The sequence below is a fragment of the Protopterus annectens genome, chromosome 1.part2, assembly GCF_019279795.1.
Source record: "Protopterus annectens isolate FY-2018-M chromosome 1.part2, PAN1.0, whole genome shotgun sequence".
In the NCBI taxonomy this organism is placed as follows: Eukaryota; Metazoa; Chordata; order Ceratodontiformes; family Protopteridae; genus Protopterus; species Protopterus annectens.
Genome location: NC_056727.1, coordinates 981,380,650 through 981,402,324, shown reverse-complemented (window position 1 = coordinate 981,402,324; position 21,675 = coordinate 981,380,650). Strand labels below are relative to the sequence as shown.

The 21,675-nt window shown below is 39.5% G+C and overlaps 1 protein-coding gene across 1 annotated transcript in view; it reads right to left on the bottom strand.

Moving 5' to 3' along the window:
* RBBP4 (RB binding protein 4, chromatin remodeling factor) overlaps window positions 1-21,675 on the bottom strand; it is a 677,648-nt gene that overhangs the window by 615,104 nt on the left and 40,869 nt on the right. Inside the window, 1 exon segment of the mRNA XM_044059943.1 lies at window positions 15,563-15,710. Coding sequence (XP_043915878.1) covers window positions 15,563-15,710 — 148 coding nt within the window.

The window sequence follows — 21,675 nt, the reverse complement described above, 5'->3', positions numbered from 1 at the left end:
TTTGGAGTCCCTTTATCCTTTTGGTGAGGAATTTTTGGGGTCTCTCCAATTGCTGCAGATGTCGGGTGAGATACATCCCGAATGGGGCATTGTACTATCATTGAGTACAGGGGAACAATGACCTCACTAGATCTGGATGTGAATCCCTTCATGATCAGGTGGGCAATGTAGAAGGTCTTTCTAACCACTTTAGCAACGTGAGTGTCAAAAGAAAGGCCACTGCCAACCTGGGTTCCCAGGTCCCTGATAACCTCTTCTGTGCTTAGTGGATTGCCACCTATATGGTAGCTTGGGGTTACCTTGTTTTCCCGAAGGGTATGACTATACATTTTTTGGTGTTTAACTTCAGGCCATGGCTCTGGCACCAGCTATCTGTTTCCGTGAGTCCCTTCTGAAGGATATCCGTGTCCGATGCACTTTCCACTATGGCGCCCAGTTTGCAGTCGTCTGCAAACTTTGTCAGCCAAAGTCCTTCCATGTTGGCCTGTACTTCTGAGAAGTAGATGCCGAACAATAGGGGGCCAAGGACCGAGCCCTGTGGGACACATACATGCTATTCTAAGCAGGTTGGAGTAGTAACACTAGGAGAGGCAGTCTGAGGCAAGCATCCTTTGCAGGGGGGGGGGGGGTTACCACTTTGAAGGGTCCCTCCCATGCTGCCTGCAGCTTACTGTGTCTGACAAGAATGAGCATCATAACCTGCTGTCCCACAGCATACTTTAAAGACTTAAGCATTCCTGTCCTACCAGACCTTTTTATGCTGTTGGGCTCCTGCCAGATTCTCCTGGAAAAAACCCACAAGCTCCCCAAAACCTTGTCCTGAGATTTAGGACATATGCCACAACAGACTCCTTGTGGGTTTCATACTCAACATCCCACTCATCACAATTCAAGTCTAAAAGCCCCCACACCCGATGCCCATACAGCAACTCAAAGGCTGAAAAAGCCTGTAGATTCCTGGGGTACCTCTCTGTATGCAAACAGTAAGGGCAAATACATTTGTCCCACTCTCTCAAACTGTTCTGCAAATGCCCGTAGCATGGTCTTTAGTTTAGAGTTTAACCTCTCCACAAGACCATTAGTCTGGGAGTGGTAAGGGTTTGGTCTTCAGGTGCTTCATTCAACATTGCTTCCACAGATAGCAGGTCCGATATTAAACTGGCACCTCTTGTCAGTCAGTATTTCTCTCAGGAAACCTACCCTGCTGAAACTTTTAACAAAGCATTTGCCAACTTCTCTGGCCGAAGGAGGGCAGAGTCACAGTCTCAAGGTATCTAGTAGCATAATCTACTACCAACAAGATATACTTTTTCCCCGTGGAACATGAGGTACTCAGAGGGCCCACAATGTCCATAGCTACCCTCTGAAACTCCTCAAAAATCATAGGCAAAGGCATCAACTGAGGTTTGACCTTATCCCCTGCCTTGCCTACTTTTGGCACTGCTCACAGCTTCTGCAGTACCTTGTTACATCCTTTGCAATCCCAGGCCAATAAAGGTTCTGCATAATACATCTTCTGGTATGCTTTATGCCCATATGACCTGCAAAAGGAATGCCATGGACTATGTATAGAAGTGCCAGACGGTAGACTCTGGGGACTACGAACTGCTGTGTTACCTCACCCTCTAGCCCTCCCTCAGGGGTCCACTTTCTATACAATAACCCTTTGTTCCAGTATACAGACTTCCCTTTTTCTTGAGCATCAGGTGTCTTAGCTACCTCCCTCAAGTTTCGTAAGATACAGTCCGAAAGTAGAGCCTTTCTCAGCTAGACTTTTGTGACCCCTCCCAGCTCCCGTTCTACAGGAATGCTAGTATCTTCTGATAGCGGTGCCTCACTAGCAGCCTAGGTACTACCACTCACTCCTGTCCTTGCAATCACCCTGTCCACAGGAACATCAGTACCCTAACCAGCAGATATGACTCACTTTCAGGTTCACTGCTACAAGGTAGCTCTCTCCCTGAAATAGCCACAAAACCAGCCCCAGCTTCAGGTGTGGGGTATGTCTGGGTCTCCCCCAGACTACCACACCTACATGCCTGCTCCAAAGCCTGATTGTGTGTAACTGCATGCACACAATGCACACAAGGTACTGCGTTATCAAAACCATTCCCTATCCAGACATTTGCAGGAATATTCTCAAACACAGCTACCTGCTTGCTTGCTTTTCCACTCTACCAGTCAAGGTGAACCCTGGCCAAAGGTATTTGGAATGGGATCCCTCCCTAAAGCTCTAAATCAGAGCAGATTGCCAAAGCAAATACTGCTCCTCTTTAACCACTGCAGGTTTCACAATAGTTACGTCAGAGGCGGTCTTTCTCTTAGCAGTAGCCCATCTTCCATCCACTAAGATAGGATACCAACTCTGGTGATAGTTTGGTACCCCTGTTGTCACCAGACAACTTACTACTGGCATACTGTGATTCCCCACTTGCTGGCTCCCTCACCTATTGTTCCCCACCATGTTTCAGCGGACAGTTGTATGCTACATGGCCCCTCTGATCACATTTAAAACATCTAATCCCTGATCCTGGCTGTGTACCTGAACTAGTGGCTTCCCATGTTACCGGCAGACACCGAGGTGGTACAGGCTGTCCACCATGGGTTCCATTATATCCATGAGCATCAGTGGGTGTCCCCTTCTTGTGCAGTGATGCCCTGCTTGCCAAGTAGAGGTCACCTTTTCTCCCCAGCTCATCTGCAGTTACATTATCGGTCTGTCAACTTAATTCTCATGTCCTCAGGCAAGGTATTAAGGGTTTGTTCCCTCACCAAAAGATCTGCCAGTCTTTCGGAACTGATGCCCTGACACCCACTCACCCATCTATGAAAAAAGTGCTTAACTCAGCAGTATAATCACATACACTTTTATCTGCCTTGTGTACATGTTCACAAAACTTTTTTTCTATAAGCTTCAGGTGTTACACAGTTCAATAAACATTTGTTTTACTTTTATCACAGAATGTACCCAGTGATCTTGGTCAACAGTAAACAGTTTACATACTCTTTCAAATATATGAAAACTATCAGTCATCCCCATCTGCGAATTGTGGTAGAAATTTACTGATCTTTACTGCTTCTGAGATTCGGTTATTCCCCTCCCCATTACCTCCATAGCCCCATCTCTCTCATGTTGTCGCTGCTTGTTTTCTTCAGCCTCCAAAATGCTTGGTCTCCAGTTCTTGCTGATGCTGCTTCTCCTTTTCTTCAGCCTCCAAACATTTTGCCTCAAGTTCAAGTCTCTAACTGTAGACGTCTTTTAAAGTCCTCGGAGGAAAATGTGAGCTGTCCAGTTTCTGAAGACTGCACACCCCCAACACCAGACTGGTTATCCTTCTGGCCACTGGTCTGGTCTGCAGCTGTGATTAAAGCTGAAATAGTTTCCTTTTTAGTCTGGTTAGCATGCACCAGTCCTTTGGCTTCACACACCTTGACCAACTGTTTGTCAACTTACCATAATCCTCTGATGACATGTTTGCCGGCTTTCCCTGATTAGACTAAAACTAACAAAAATAAAACTATTGTGAAAATGAAATGCTAAATGTTTACCTTGTGGCTGTTGAGAGTGTACACACCTTCAGTGACAACTGCCCACAGGCTACTGAATATCCCACCACTCTGACACCAATATGTGACGGCCAGTCTTCACCCCCAGCCAGTAATCAAGGAGCCTCAATCCTCACCTCTACCACCAGTGAGAGAGGGTCACTAAAAACAGGTATGGATTTACACTATTTCATATGCAGCTTTCTGAATCAAGAACAATTTCCCCCAAGAGCACCCAGGGAACATGCTCAATTGGGACAGTCTCTCCAATCCCAAACAAGACTCTTTGGAGCACAGTGTCCCAATTCCAAATAGCTGACATACCCACACCTGGATATTTGACTTACACACACACACATAAATGCCAACATAAATGTGGAGCGTAACCAAAGCAGCCAGGCTTTTTGGAGTGGCCAAGGCGTCACCAAAATAGGAGGACAGGTACTCTAGTGACATTAAAAGTATTCTCTAAAAAGACCAGCCACAATGAAAGGTATAAAAATATTTAATAATAAATAAAACAGAAAACAGAAGAATACTAAATATCAAAGTACGATACAGGAGTTTCAATCACAGTAGAAATAAAAATAATACAGTTGGGTAGATTCAACAGATGCAGAAAAACACTACTAAACTAATCTAACTGCATTTCCTGACTGTCTAAAGAATAACTGTTCCCTAGCTAACTTAATACAGTAAGGCAGGATAGGATGCTGAGAAGCTTGTGAGCTTCCAATTACTGAACTGAACCTACTGTGATAACCGTCCTGGATTTTTACATCAGGTTCCAAAGAAAACAAAACAAGCAAGCTGCTGTGCGAGTTCCAGCCTCTCTTAGAGCTGGTTACAGAATGACATCATATTTGATCACCTGATTCTAGTAGAGTACACACTTGGAGCTTTTCTAAGAGCTGTTGCAGTATTTGAAAATTATAGAAAAATGTCAAAAAATTCTACTCTTCCCTTTCAGAATTCTTTGCTTAACACGTTTAATCAGTTATAACAACACTGTTGATGCATGTTTAACAAACATATGTGCAAGTCAGTGCGATAGTCAAATGACAAAACTATCTACAAAACTCCAGCTAACTATGCTGGCAGATGTTATATATGCACTGCCCTATTCTCCTTGGCACAGATGGCAATACCTCACCATCACAAATGTAATGGTATTTGTCCCTACAAAGTATTTTTATATTGGAGGAAGTTCAACATCCGTGGTTCGGGTGTTTGTGTAGCTGCTAGTCATGTAAAGGTTTGAGAGACCCATGTTGGGTCTTTGAAGGCATGGAATACCAAGCACAGATCTCCATGCAGGAGACCAACTATAGGGATTCTAGTCTTGACAGCCAAGGGTTTTTATTAGGGGGCATAATTTTCACCTGGAAGATGCCCCCCCCCCCCCGTCTAGCTACATATGCCTTGCTAAGTACATGCTAAAGAAAAGGGCACTGTGCTCAATAACAATTTAAAGCAGACTACAGAGGGACAACAGGATTTCCTAAAGCCTGTTACAAAACAGTGGTCAAAAGTATTCCCTGTGACAAAATACCCAACTACATTGAAGTACTTAGTATAGTTTCCCTGAGCTACTAGATGGGAAGCCAAAATGCATTTCTGCAAGTTTACTTTGTTTTTATTGACACTACTGCTGGTTTTCCAAAGGCGATGCTTTTAGCAGGCTCAGCTAGAATTTAACTTTCAAACTCGAGCCATTATTTCAGAGCAAATCCGCGTATGCCTTTTAAGACCATCTTGATACAACTGCGTCAAAGCAGAGGCAATTCTATTGGTTGATTTAACTCTTGCAACAGCAGCACTCAATTGTCCTAAATTCTACCCACTTTTAAGCTTAATCAACTGATTTGGGTGCCCCCCCACGAGATTTGCAGTAACAACCTCTGTCCTGGCTGTAGATATCTTGGCCAATTGCAGTATCACTTTACACATCTCATTTGCATCCTACTGGCCAGTTTCTTCATTTCCTGTTTCTTATATGTGGAACTTCTATGCTTCTGCTTGGCACGTCACTGGAATTCTCTCCCACCTCTCATCCGTACCACTAACGGTCTCTTTTTTCTTTAAAACTCTACTTCACTCACACCTAAATCTCACAATGGGAATGTTCTTGCTCTCATCCTACTTAACACCTTACTAGAATTATCTCACTACCTAACATATCTACTAACAGCTCTCTTCCTACATAACATCCTAATACCCAAACATATCTTCTAATTACCTTCTTTAGCTCATAATCTCCAGAAGGAATTTGCATTCTTGTTTTTACTACCTTAATTTGTTTATAATGGAAGGTCTCACAGGCTAATTTATTGCAACTGTTATTACCATGCATTTTCTTTCTAATGTCTGAAACTGTTTTATAACAATTATTCTAATTCTGAAACTTAATAAACTTGTAATGTAATGGAGCTTTTCTCCCCAGGCCTCCATGTAGCACAATGGACTATCCTGGTAAACAAACAAACCCAATGCATTTTTGGTCTTCAGGTAGGACCACTCAAGTCTATGTACAAGCAGAGCAGGATGAAGGAATCTTGTACATAGCTCATTATGAGAACAGTCTGAGTGAAGAACAGGAGTGATGGGAATGAGAAGCTTGAAGGAAGGATTCACTGTAGCATCAGAGAAGCTCAAAGGAAGGATGCAACAGCACCCAAAACTCGAGCAAGAGAAGGACCACTGTTTGCTGGTTTTGGACTGGCACCACTTTGGATTTACAATTGAAGACGAGCTGCTGGAGTGGCTGAGCCATTATGTCGGAAGTTTGCTTTATCTGTGCTCATTTGAAGGATTTAAGGAAGTTTAAAAAGACGTCAGCTGCAATATCTAAAGTCTGTCCCTATGTCTGGTCCCCCCACCAATTATTTTATACTTCATCTAGATTTGTTGTGCTCTGAAGAGACTGAAAGGTACAGGTCCATATTTTGGCCTGTTCCTCAAAAAAATGGCTTGTTTTCTGGAAAATCACTGACTGAAGTCACCAAATAATGACAGACATTTTTGGAGTTTCACACTTGCAAATCCTTCAGAGAATGCATGCCAACACATATCCTGTTATTCCAGCATTTTTCTAAGTTTACAGGAGTGATATTTAACATATGTTTGTATGTTTAGTCTCCCCCACCTTTATTTTATGTTTTGGCCAGACCTTGCACTAAGATGTTGAGAGGTATGTGTCCCTGTCCAGATTTTTTCTTCATATTTTTGGTCTTACCCATTTGCTAGTGTGTTTTTAGTGAAGTGTGTTTATGAATAAAGCTGTATTCTTGGAATTAGTGTTAGGCGTTTGTTGTGGAATTTGCAATTTGTACAACTTGCTTCAAAGGGTCCAATTTCAGGACTGCTTTTTTTTTACTTTCTTGAATGCCTTGGGGAAAATGTTCAGAAACCAGATATTGGGTGTACTTGCACTCTGTAGAACATCAGCTTTCATGGTTTGCAATGCTTGCTTATTAATGTATATTTAATGGGGAAATATCTGTAGCATTTATCACTTATTTAGAACACTGGATTTTCTTTTTCTGGCAGTAACAATTTTAATCTTGTTTTCTGCAGTGGAAATGCATTCCTTTCCTAGTTTGAGACTATCCATCTATAAACTTGCATTATTTCAGTTTATTTTCACATTATCTCTACTCAAATATCAACTGCTTTTTTCTGATAAATGGGAGTATTTTGAGTATACCCAAATTGCACAAGTCTGGGAATCCTTAACAGTGTAATGTTTTGTTCGGGCATTAGAAGTGGTAGCTATGATGGTGCGGCCACGTAGAAAAAACATTTTTAGTATGTCTACTATGAACATATACATACACAAGTGTTAGGGGTACAAGTATATATGTCTAGGCAGTGCCTACTTAAAGTATTTTTGGAAGTGATCAAAGTCATACCTTATGTTACTGTACAATAAAAAGTATTTGAACTAGTACATCCTTCAGCAAAGGTATTGCTACAAAACGTGTTCTACGAACCTAAACATGAGGGAACACTGAAAAATGTGAATCCCTCTCCGATTTTGGCCTTTTGCTACCCCAAATATTTACCTTTGACCCCAGTTGTCTAAATATGGCAAGTTTAGGAATGAGGGTATAATGCATACCAAGTGTAGTGAATTCTACAGAACAGTCAGATTTTCTTATTACCGTGGTCTGTCCTAATCATTCATGTTCACACTCGTCTTTGCATTCACCAACTGTCATACTTTACATCTGTTTGAAAATATTTCTGCAAAATAAAATTTGAGAGATTCAGGTTGGGCAAGTTTAAGTAACCAAAAAAGAAAACCACCAACAAGGACTGCAATCCATCAAGCAATATTCTACTCCACGGGTGAATCCAAAAGCAGTTTATTCCAAAAACAGACAAGTGCTTTCTTCCCTAAAGAGGAACTAACTTGTCTGTGCTTTCTTCCCTAAAGAGACACTATGAAAGTCCTCTTTATGGAAGAAAGTAGGTAACTTGACTGTGCTTTTGGAATAAACTGCTTCTGGATTCACCCGTGGAGTGCAGCATTATTGGTGGATTGCAGTCCCAAGTTTTTATAATACAAGAAAAAGATTATTGCCAATCATGCGTATAAATCATTTGAAATAATGCTCATTCAGAATTTATGCCCACGTATGTATTTTGAGATTTGTTAACCAGGAAAGTCTGACTGAGCTAGTGCCCTTTTCCAGTGGAGGTCCGGGGAGTAAAGCTCCACAAAGAGTAAAAGAAATTGAACACTATTTTAACAAAAAAAAAAATCTGCATGAACATTACAGCATTAAAAAGATAAATACAGAATTAAACTCATTTGAATACCATCAGTAATGCTGAGAACAGACAGTAAGCCATTAGTTATGAAATTTAACATGAAACCAATTTCATATTTACATGTTGGTACGTATTAACTGGCTGACTGAGTTACAGATATTTACAGAAGTTTCTGGCTTGGTTTCTCATCCTTTACCTGAACTGTTACAATTATTTTACACAGAATGACCAAATCAAACATGGCACTAGACATAATGAAAGGAGATACAATGCAAGCTTTTCTACACCGTTACAGTGCAGCAACTCTGAAGGGTAGGACTGATTAATGTTTGGCATCAAACACAGGCTTCATATCACTAAGTACATTTTATGGTACACGTTACCCTAAAACCTCTTCTAGTTACACACACCTCTCCAAAGATGTTGACACTGAGAAACAGCAGTAGCAGTGAGCAACTACATTCCAAAGCAGCTGTAAGGTCAGCTTTGACAAGGTAATGCAAAGCAGGACTGTTTCCAGATAGGCTTTTTGCAAGGTGTGTGCTACCAATATTACTATGTTGGACATGGAGGGAGGAATGATAGACAGCAACACATGGATACCAAAAAAAGCACAATACGAGCAAACATTTGACTGGGAGAAAGGTGACAGAAATGTTTGCCACTCAGCAAACCAACTTAACTACTGGAGGCTGAAGTAGACTAAGTCTCCTTGTTGAACACAACTTGCCCTTTACAACTGGGGACCATTTCTTGAAGTACATGTAGTAGTACTGCATGGATTCAGAGCTGGTGCAAAAAACCTGCAGACCAACACAGACTGTTTGCATTGTAAGGGATGTAATGGGGCCAAAGTACAGCAGGACACTGCACAATGTGTCAAAAAGTGCCATACTATTTGTACCGCAACCAGAGTACAGATATGAAAAACTCCCTGTAATGTTGGTTTAAAAAAAAAAAATAAAAATCTATGCCAGTGGTATTCCACAACATGCCCTTCTTGTGTCAGTGAACTAGCCAAAAGCCATTTATGACTAAGTAATGGAGACTGAGCAAATCTGACATTCCTACGAGTAACATGGTGGCTTGTTTAGAAGACAATGCTGCATCCATGACTAGTCTGGATAGTACAGAATTCCATTTACCAAACTTTACCCCCATATTTTCAACATGGGCTACTTAAACACTGCAGACTTATGTATCAAATTTGGTGTACATGCAATGGCTTTATCTGTGGAGGAACTTATATCTGGCATTTTTTTCCAGCACTGCATATAGTGTCAGCAGACGTTTAAAGGGTTTGCACTGTTCGTGGATACTGTTCGTGGATACTGAACACCTCAAAATTATAAATGGTATGCCCCCCACTCAATGGCTAAACTTGACAAAAGTCAAAGTAATTTATGCCTTGTGGCCCACCCGAGGTCCTACTATCAACGGTCTGTTAATAATGCAAAACTCATAACCAAGAGACTGCAGAGCTATGGCATTAAGCCAGTATTTCTGTTCCTACAATATGTCATCGAACCCCTGCAGAACTTCAATGTGCAAATGCAAGGCAGGGAAAGCAAATTGCTCACCTTGCATAACATGCAGAATGTACTACACTCATATGCTAGTAGAGTACACAAACCACCAATTGCTAGGCAGTTCCTGGACAACGCAACTATTATTAATTCATAAATCAAAACAAATACAACCACTCTGATTCCAACAATTCTCATTACAAACATTTTGGGGACAGACATCTGGATAGACTGGATTCTTTTTATTCCTCCAAGACTGAAAACATTATACACACAGATTCAGAGGAACAACAGACATTCTTTCCAGTCAATCCAGTGAAACGAGTGAAACCAGAGACATTCTTTCCAGTCAATCCAGTGAAACTAGTGAAGCAAGTGAACTGCCTTCTCCCCCTCTCCCTCTTTTTACACCAATGACAGATAAACAGTCTGCCTCCAATTCAGGAGGCTTTCACAGCAGTTACAAAGAAGAAAGGGAGAAACAAAGGACGCTAGAAAAATAATGTCGTGCATAATTTAAGTAATGAGTTTTTTCTTTCTTGTACTGAATTAAAACTATTGTCAAAAGGTCTTTTTTTTTTTTTTTGTCAGCCAACAGAGCTCCATTAGTTCACACCATGTTGGATTTTAAATTGTACATGAGGAAGTCAAATTTGAAATACATTTTGAATGAGGCTGATATTAATGAACATAAGTTTGGAAGAAACAGCCTACATTAGTACAAACTTTAAATGTTTTTTTCCTCTATTGCTGAAACAGAGTTGCATCAATTATTGAAGGGCACTAACAGGTGGTCCAGACATCAATAATGTAATCTGAGCAAGGACAAAAATTGCAGCACTTAGGCAATTGGGTAGTTATAATGATATTGGATACATAAAAGCAAAGGACAATGCATAGTTATAATGGAAAGTAGTAAATACATTGAGGCTATGTATCAGCTTCTAAGTTATATAAAAAAAAAAATCATCTAAGGACTATGTTAGATGTTAGACTCAAATTATAAAAAAGTAGAACTTTGTTTACTAGATGTTACATCAAGGATATACTGACTTAGATTTTTGTTTTGCATAGTAGAAGAACCTCAATTAGGGTATTTGGTATACGAAGATTCACAAAAATTTAGTACAGCCGCCTTTTAGGCCAATAGTATCTGCACCTCACAACAAACCATGTAAGCTAGCCTATTTGGATCAAATAATAAATCATATTGTTCAGAAAAGTAGATATCTGAAGGACTCATGCATTTTTATAGATGAATTAAAAAGCTGCATTTTTACAGGGGAGGAATGTTACATGTGTACTATGGATATCACCTCATTATACACTTTCATCGAGCAGGATGAAGGTGTTGATCTTGTTAGTGGTGTTGATCTTGTTAGTAATGTCAAACCCATGTTCTTTACAGTATTTGCTAAGATATAACCTATTTGTCAGCTCCTTGATTTAGTACTTAAAAAACAACTTTTTCATATTTGATGACAACATCTTTCAGCAAACAAGTGGTATTGATTGATGGGAGCATTGCTCCCACTTTCGCTAATTTGGTCCTCTGTTGGTGAGAGGAGGAATATCTAGCTAAAACTCTACCCTTTATGCATGTCAAGTTTTACTAAAGATATATTGATTTATTTTTTATTTGGTCTAGTGATATGGACACTTTTTTTGAGACAAAAAAAAAAAAAAACAGTATCTACTGGCTTAATTTTACATTGGGTGAAGTAGGCGGTTCAGTAAATTTTTTAGACATCAAGGTAGAAATCAATGTTAAAGACAGACGTTTATCTAGTAACATCTATAGGAAGAACACATTCACTAACAATTCTTTACACCAACAGTTTTCATCCGGCTCATTTGAATGTGTTTTGAGGACAGGTCATTAGACTTAGTCGAAGAAACTAACAAAATTATTAAATTCTTTTTAGAAAGAGGATATCCTTTTCCAAAACTAGTGACCTTTACTGAAAAACAGAAAGAAAAAAAAAAAAAAAAAAGAGATACAAAAAATATTTTCCTATTATTAAAAGTAGTTTTAATACAAAAAGGACTAGAGAAGACAAAAGTTTCAATTGTGCTTTTCCAGCTCCTTTAAAGTATAGAAGGTAATGAAATCAAACGTGTGATCAACAATAACTGGAAAATTGTACTAGGTAATCGTGAACTTTCTAAAATTATTGGACATAACGCAAGTTTATTTACAAAAAAAACTAGAAATCAAACAATTTCTTGAAAATGTATCAAATAATAAAACTGACACCAAGCTAGGGACATTTCCATGTAACAATTGTTCTTTTGGTAGATTTATTTTACTTATGAGCACTTTTTTCTTTGAGCACAACAACTTTTCATACACAGCAAAGGGTACACATTCCTGTAATATTGAAGGATTAGGGTACGCCGCTATATGCTCTACATATAAATCCTTCTATGTAGGTAAAACTATTTGTAAGTTAGCCAGTAGGTTCAGAGAACATGCAACAGCCATCAAAGAAGAAAGATCCAAATAATCCACTAGCGAGACATTATCTCAGCTGTCAGGATTTTAAAAAATTCCAGTTTATGGTACTAGAAAAAGTGAATAGAGGGAGATTATTGATGTATTTAATACTTACCATGAATTTTTAGAACTTAAATAGTAGATTATTTTAAGGGCAGATGTCACACCTGGCATAAATGAAAACATTTCCATTAAGTGTTTTTTAAAGTTTAAAAATGTTTACTTTACAAACACTGATTTTTTTAATTATCTTTTTTTTTTCCAATATTCACTATATACATTTTTTAGAAAACATTTTTACATAAACTTTTTCTGTATAATATTTATTGTATTTTCAAGTATTTAAAATCAGTACATTAACAGTTGAATTTGGTTAATTACTTGATTTTTCTGATTGATGACCGTATAAATGTGTAATGATTGTGAGTTATGGTTGTTTGAGGAAGTTCTGTTTTAAACAAATGAAAGTGCTAAATTGTGTCCATGAGTCGTATTTTTTGTATTATTGATTCATTCTTGAACTACAAGACATCTTGACAGTGAAATTTGTATTGGTCCTGATGTTGAAACCTATGTGGATGACAAAATGGATGATGTCTGGAGTACAACAGAAAAGAAACTTTTCATGAGAGACTAGCAGTTTTACTTTTTTTATTTTTCCATTTTTAGTAGGATTGCATTTTCCTGCCAGAGATCCTGTGCTGCAAAACAGGGATATATTATATGACCCAGCTATGAAATTGCAGCTTTCTTCCTCCACTACTGCAGAGATCAGCACGCTTCTTGTTTTTTTTGTAGTTCACAAGTGGAGCACTCCAAACTGATTGAGTATACTATCAGACACATCTAACTTCCTAATGTACTGGTCCGTGGTGCTTGACAGCTCTGCAACAGAAAACCCGCCAACCTTCCAAAAACTAGCATGCCTCACTCCAAGCAGAACAAGCATTTAGTATGGTTCGTAAATTCAGAACTGAACTCAAGTCACTTGGCCCAAAAGCATTAAACTCTTTATTAGCAATAAAGGAGAATTACTACTGCATGAAACACCCAGTGGACATTCTAGCAGTGTTAAGAAAAACAGCTGCTTATAACAAAGAACATTCTACAGCATCGATTACAGAACTTTACTCTGCCTGTTAACAAGCTGAAGTCGAATAATTGTTTTAGTTTGAATTGACAGTGGGGGAAAATGACAAACCTCAATAGTCTAAATGTGAATTGCCTTTAAGAGTGTACATTTTTTCTATATCACCTATGTATGTGTTTTTTGCAAGTTTGCAGCACCCGTTTTAATAAAACTAACTCTCTTGGGTCTGGTGTGTGAGTGGGTGCACATGTATTACTTGAATTTTTTTTTTTTAAATTGTTTGAAAAATATGACAAATACCATATGAATGTGTCTGCATGTATAGAATCATTTTTAATAATGGATATAAAATGATGATGCTGTCTTTTTAACTGAACATGTGTGGGAATGTCTATTAATGTGCTACTTGAATATGCATACATTATGTTAATTAGGTCCCCCTGACATTAAAGGCCATTTGTCCCAGATTCTCTCACCTGGAGGTTGAAAGGTCTGCTTGTACAACTGATCTTTTCTACTTAAACATCTGATAAAGCAAATTTGGGAAGCCTAATAAAAATTAAGAATGAACCATAAGTACACACACATACCATGGAATCAACTGCAGTTATGCTGCGCCTTATTTACCAACCCATCCTTAAACCTTCCCTCATTGCATACTGGCATAAACTTCTTTGTGTCTGCATCAAATTGTAGGCAGGAATCAGTGTCATCAAATTTCCATCGCCAAATCAGCAACTATCCTGTGAGAGTCCTACTTGAAGTTGTTAGTAAGCAGTCAGTAAGTGTTCTAGGTTTTGCCCATTTGTTCCACATTGAGAGGTACCGCTCCACATTCTAGAGATGGAAGGGCGAGAGCTAGGACTGTGTAACCTTAAATCAACAACCAGAGTGCGTTTTGGGGCAACTGGGAACCGTCTCCTGACAACACACTTTATAACTACTTATGACTACTTATGAACCTATCCCTGCACACGAACGGATGTCTCAAAAACCACAGCTCGATGCTGTCAACCACAGTCCTTGCCCAGCACATTCAGGGCCCTTGCCTGCAGAGAACAGATCAACCAGTATGCCAGAACTTACTCCAGCCATTTGAGCCACATAGCAGACAATGCCTGCAATACAAATGTTGATATACAGGTGGAGTACTATGCAAGCTGCACAGTCCCAAAAGAAGATTTGCACCCATTTTCACTCATTTAAAAAGCTTTGCCATACAAGAAAAAATTTCTTATTTCAGAAACGAGTAGACCTCTGCAATTCCTCACGAGTCTTGTTGTTGTGTCTTTCGGCTTTTCCCGGTTAGGGGTCACCACAGCGGAACTCCGGTCCACTAATGATTGGTAGTTGATTTTTACGTACCGAGTTACCAGCCCTGATGCACAACCTTCAACTAAGGTACGCACATTCACCCATGTCTCCACACAGAAGATGCCCTAGCTGAGAATCAAACCGGACAGCATCTTACTGTGAGGTGACAACGCTACTGCAGCAGCAGCAGCACCACCACCGCGGGTCAATTCCTCATGAGTCTATGTGAGATAAAAAGCCTTTGAGTTGGACACTGTTCAAGTGCTTAATGTAGCTTTCCACACAAACTGAATTGTTTTAGAATCCTATGGCAAGTTACAGCTTTTAAGACTCATTCAGAAGGTAAGGATATAGCTATTTTTCAGCACATCGTTTATATTAAATTGCAGCTGCACATGGGCAGGTAATTACAGTGACAAGAAGAGGGTCAAAAAAAAAGAACATTTAACAAAATGCAAAAAATCTGAGGATGCCCAAACCATCCAAAGTTCTTAAAATGAGGGGTGGGGGTGAATGACCAGCCAACTTAGAAGCCTGGGAAAAGTACTGCATGGGCCCTACATTTCCTGCAGCCAGAAGGTTTGGATCAGATGCACTCATTCCCTAGATTCAAAAGACTTTAACAGGACTGCTCCACCAACTAATTTTTATCATTCTTAACATACATGCTGTGCAGCCATTCCCTACACAAAAACTTAAAAAGATATGTCAAAACAGCAGAGTTATTTTACATTTCAGTGTTCATACGGTTACGCTAATTAAATCAACAAGACAAATCATCATCATCATAGAAAAAGAAAAACAGAATGTTACCTTGTGACATCAGGCAGCCACTGTGCAGTAAGACTGGGCCACTCAAGTGCATGGGTCATAACCAAGTCATATAGAAATGGTGTATTTTTCTTCCAAATTTTATACTCTTCATTTATCACACGTTCCTCTACAGCATCATCAAAGGCTGCTGAAGACAAAACACAGGCAATTACAACAGATAATGGAAAGAACAGCTATACTATTAATTCTGAAACTACACAATTCAGCTTAGCTCTACATAAACGGTTTTCATTTAAAGACTGACCACCTTGACAGCCCTTACTACACATAGTTATATGCTTACCAAAGTGAGAAACTTGTAAGGTAGCCCACTCTTTACAACCAGCAAGATTGCAACACAAGGACTAGGACAGTCCAGCATACAAACTCCTCCTCATGTGCTTGAAACTTAAGCACCACACACATTCCTCTTCCAGATATTCTGCTGGGATAGTCAAATCTAAAAGGAACAACTTTCTCTGCAACCAGAAGGATTAGCAAGGAATTGTCTTAAAGGATGAATATCTTCACAAATAAATGGACACTCCAGTTGCAATTAACCATTTACAAGACCCCTATTCAAATCATAAAGATGCCCAATCAGCCTATCGGGACCTGTTCGACTATCAAGATTCAACCCTTTACCCGATCCTGGGTGACTACCAAAGAGAATGGAAGAACTACTCATAGCATAACACAAACGTTCAGAGATTCCTCGATTTTGTTAATGCAAACTCCTTGGAAGAGCTAGTCAATACCCCCACAAGAGGCAATATTGGACTTGGAATTAACCAACATGAATAACCACTGCAGCATCCCAAAAGTATAATTCTCTTAACCAAAGAGAATGGGAAGAACTACTCATAGCATAACACAAACGTCCAGAGATTCCTCGATTTTGTCAATGCAAACTCCTTGGAAGAGCTAGTCAATACCCCCACAAGAGGCAATATTGGACTTGGAATTAACCAACATGAATAACCATTGCAGCATCCCAAAAGTATCATCCTCTTTGATGGGCAGTCGGACAGCATTTCAGGGATGCAAATAGGATTCAGAGGTGGTTCTCTGAAGCCCTGGTCCTGCAGAACACAAACAAGTTTGGGGTCCAAGCTCTGATACCTAGTCTCCTACGAATGCCTGCATCCTTAACATAAGGCAATTCATCGGGCACATTTGTGGAGTCACCAGAATTCAGGATAGGCAAGAAGTGCAAGGGGATCCAACTTAAAAGACTGATTGATTACTGCACCCCTCACCCCACAAGGTTACTGTATATAGGTTTGTCTGCAGAACAGAAAACTGGCCAGTATGCAAATGCCTGTAAGAGGACAGGGACATAGCAAGATAGGGAATACTAGCTCCCATGGGAAAAGGTCTCCATGGTAACAGCAGTACTCTGGGCCAGATCATCAGATGGGATAAGTGCCGGTACACATCATGAAAGTGGGAGACCGAGCAGACTTCCATGCCAGATGAAAACAGGGAAACACGTAGATGCCCTTGGATACTAGCTCAGGGTGGACTAGGAGAACAATCTGTATTGCTATAGATCACACCATGTAATTTGATCCAACAACCTGTACTGCACCCGATATACTAATATATATATATATATATATATATATATATATATATATACATATACATACATACACACATTATATATATATATATATATATATATATATATATATATATATCTATATATATATACATACACACACACATACACACACACACACACACTCTACATTATATAGACATATCTATATAGAATGTGTATATATCTATATAGAATGTGTATATATATATATATATATATATATATATATATATATACACACATACACACACATACACACAGAGCTCTACATTATATATACATATATATCTATATATAGATTGTGTGTATATATCTATATAGAATGAATATATATTGAATATATATATATATATATATATATATATATATACACACACATACACACACACACATACACACACACATATATATATATATATACATACATATATACACACACACACACTATATATATATATATATATATATATATATATATATATATATATATATATATATATATATATATATATATATATAGCTAGCAATCACAACAAAGCAACTGGGCAGTCCCAGTGAATATAAAAGCATAAAACCTTTTATTACTCCACATAAACACGGCACGCGCTTTTGCTAATAAGCTTCTTCAGACCTTATAACACAACATTAAAAAGAAATCCTTTTATAAGAATTCAAATCCTAATGGCCCAATCACAAGATAGAGCGCAAGACTAATGGAAATGAGCTCTTAAAGTAACATTCACATTAATCCAACAAATGTACATGTAAGAATATATGTAAAAATACATAAAATATACATTTGCATATATGAATGTATAAAAATAGTCATATATAACATCTTACATTAAAAACATATACAAACATAAATAATGCACCTACATAATATAAATAAATAATAATTCATCTCTGAATTCTCAGTTTCTTTAACAGGGGTTTTATAGAAGCTCTCTCATACAATCCACTACCACAGTCAGCTCTCAGGATAATAATCCAATTGGTCTCTCTAAACTCAGTGTGGTTTCCAATATCTCCTTCCCAAATGCTAGGTGTTATGACCTCAAGGACCCTAAAGAAAAAAACAATGGCTATCATCATGTCGAATGACATGTTTAGCCAGTGCATTATTCTCAAATAGTCTCCTAATATTATATAAATGTTCTCTAATCCTGTCCTTAAATGGTCTATTCGTTTTACCAACATAAAAACAATGACATATTTGGCATTCCGCCAAATATATAATATTAGAGGTTTTACATGTAGCATCAGCATGGAAGGAGTATTATCTATATAAATCTGGATGGCAAAACTTATCCGCTGTATTAATATATGGGCAAAAGTTACACCCTCCACAAGGACGAGTGACACCTCCACTACAACAGACACTATTATTACTATGATAGCAAAGAAGCCTCTAAGTTCTTTCTATTTTTATACAAGAACTTAGGTCGTTCACAGACTCTCTCTTTAATATCATCATCATCATCTACTTGTAGAATAGACCAGTTCCTACTAAAAATTTCTACCAATTTCTTATTATCAGAGGTGTAAAACAGGGGAACTTTAAGTAATCCACTTTTTCCACATTTATGGTAAATATTCTCAACACTTGAAGGACCAAAATATGGTGCAGCAATACCTTGACGTAAAGAGCTGACATCATGCAAGGACTCAGAAATCTCATTCTCGAGATACCCTCTAGATAGCAGTCTATTTTCTAGACTATTAAGTTCATCTAAAACAGTCCTCTAAGGGGTTCAGCCTGAATGCCCTAACACCTTGGCCTCGAATCAAGTTTCGAAAAATATATCCAGGGTAAAATACTGGTCCTAAATAAAAGAGAATTCCTATAGCATGATTTGCGAAAAGTACGCCTGTATTAATAAGGCCTTAACATAATTTCTCAATATAGAGATAAACATATTCAATACGTGTAAACGACCAATTCAAAGTAAAATCCAGGCAAGTAGTAAGCATATTAATCATTTGATGGAATGAAAACAACTCTTCACGGTACCTCTCCACAAAAGGAAAAGGTAAAAATCGACAAAGCGCCGATAAAACAGGACATGTGCCTTAAATTCCTCTGTGCCAAAGAGTGCAGTGTTCTCCCAATGTGCCAGGAACATGTTGGCATAACTGTTCGCACATGAGGTTCCCATGGCACTGAGAAAACATGTCACCATTAAAAGTAAAGATGTTATTCAATAAAATCAGTTCCAGAAAATATGCAACAATCTATTTGAACCAGGGAAAGATCACCATGTTCTAAAAGGTATTTATGCACAAACTGAACACAAAGATCATTAGGAATGACTGTGAAAAAAGATTGTACATCCAGGGTAACAAAAAATTACCCCATCCAAGTCATGGACATCCTTAACACGGTCATAAAAGTCCATGAGGAACTGTTTGGAGTCTCTGGAGGACAAACTTATTAGAATTAATAACTGGTTTAAGATGTTTCTCAACATAAACAGAGAGGGGTTCGGTCACCCAACCACCACCTGCCACTATGGGTCTCATTGGTGGATCAGATGGATTTTTATGCACTTTGAGTAACCCCTGTATTATGGGTATAAGCGGATTCAGGACAACTAGATAGTCGTAAAGGTCCATAGTATAAGGCCTCCTCTAAAGACATGTCAAGGAATATGAAGTTATGTACTCACCATAACTTTCCATCTGACTAGGTAGACTTAATTTGTCTGCACCTTTGGGAATCGGATCAGACCTCGGATCCGAGCCGGCAATCTTTCATAGCTTAGATCCGAGCTCCTAGCTCCTCCCCTTCACCCATAATCCCCTGCCAACCCTGACTGACCTCAGATCAAGTTTCCCCATAACCAATAAGGCTGAAAAAAGGAAACTAACTACCTTCCTTAAAGGGCAGAGTAAAACTTCTGGCCAAATAACATCCGAAGGTCAGGGGGAAGGAGGGTGGGACGGTTGCAGACAAATGAAGTCTACCTACTCAGATGGAACGTTACGGTGAGTACATAACTTCTTAATCTGAAGTAGTTAACTTCATTTGTCAGCACCTTTGGGACAGAGTCCCCAGCTACCTGTACTTTGGGCAGCCTTCATGGAAGGATGTTCCGGAGCAATGCAGAGCCAAAGGATGCTCTCCCTCTAGAGATAATATCCAATTTATAATGGTTGATGAAGGCATGAGGTGAAGCCCAAGTGGCTGCTGAGCAAATATCATCCAGGGGTACTCTAGACCGCAAGGCAGCAGAAGTAGACATGGACCGTGTAGAGTGGGCACGGACTCCTTGAGGTGCGGGCCTGCCAGAACTTTCATAAGCCAAAAGGATGCATTGTGAAATCCACCTCGACAAGGCGACCTTTGACACAGATTTACCTAAATTAAATTTGGCAAAGGAGACGAACAACTGGTCAGATTGTCTATGACCAGCCGTTCTATGAATGTAAAAACGCAGCTGTCTATGCACATCTAGAGAATGTAGTTTGTATTCTCCTTTGTTCCGGTATTCAGGAAAGAAAACTGGCAGATTAATGGATTGGTTAATATTTGCCTCAGAAGCAATCTTAGGAAGGAACGAGGGATTGGTCCCGAGGTAAACCCTATCCTTGTGGAAGGTCAAGTAAGGAGGTTTTACACACAGGGCTTGAAGTTCAGAAAACCCTCCTAGCTGAAGGTTCTGACGCTCCGCCCAAATAGCGAAACTTTTCCATTTACTCCTATAGACTTTCCTAGTAGAGGGCTTGTGTGCTGCTACTAGGATAGCTTTAACTGGGGAGGAGATACCGGGAGTCCTAGCTACGAGTGGAACTGGAGCAACGAAGCCGTAAGCTTGAGATTGTCCAGGTTCGGGACTGGGAGGCCTAGGGGGTGGGAAATCAGATCCGGGAAGGGATCTAGAATCCAAGGTGGATTCACCAGATGAGACCAGAGGTAAGGGAACAAAGCTGGACGAGGCCAGAATGGGGCAATGAGGATCATTTTGCTCCCCAACCGACTGGCTTTCTGTAGAAGCTTCAGCATCAGAGGTAGAGGAGGGAAAGCATAGAGTAGACCGGGAGGCCAAGCATGCACCAGAGCATCTCTCGGGAATTCCCCGGCAGGGAGAATTAGAGCGAAGTAGCCATTGCATTTCGTGTTTGAAGGAGAGGCGAAGAGATCGCAACAGGGTTGTCCCCATATGGCAAATATCCACTTCGCTACCTGGGGATTGAGAGACCACTCGTAGGGAGACAGTATGGTCCGACCGAGTTTGTCCGCCAGAATGTTGGACCATCCCGGAATGTGCCTTGCAATAAGAAAGCGGTTGGTGGAGATCGCCCATTCCCACACTCTCATAGCTTCTCGACAGAGTGGGTAGGACCTGGTTCCCCCCTGTTTGTTGATGTACCAGACCACCGACATGTTGTCCGACTGAACTGCAACTGTTCCTGTAGGAAGAAGGCTCTGAAGTGCTTGCAACGACAACAGCACTGCCCTCCTCTCTAGAACATTTATATGCAATGAGGTCTCTGTATCGTTCCA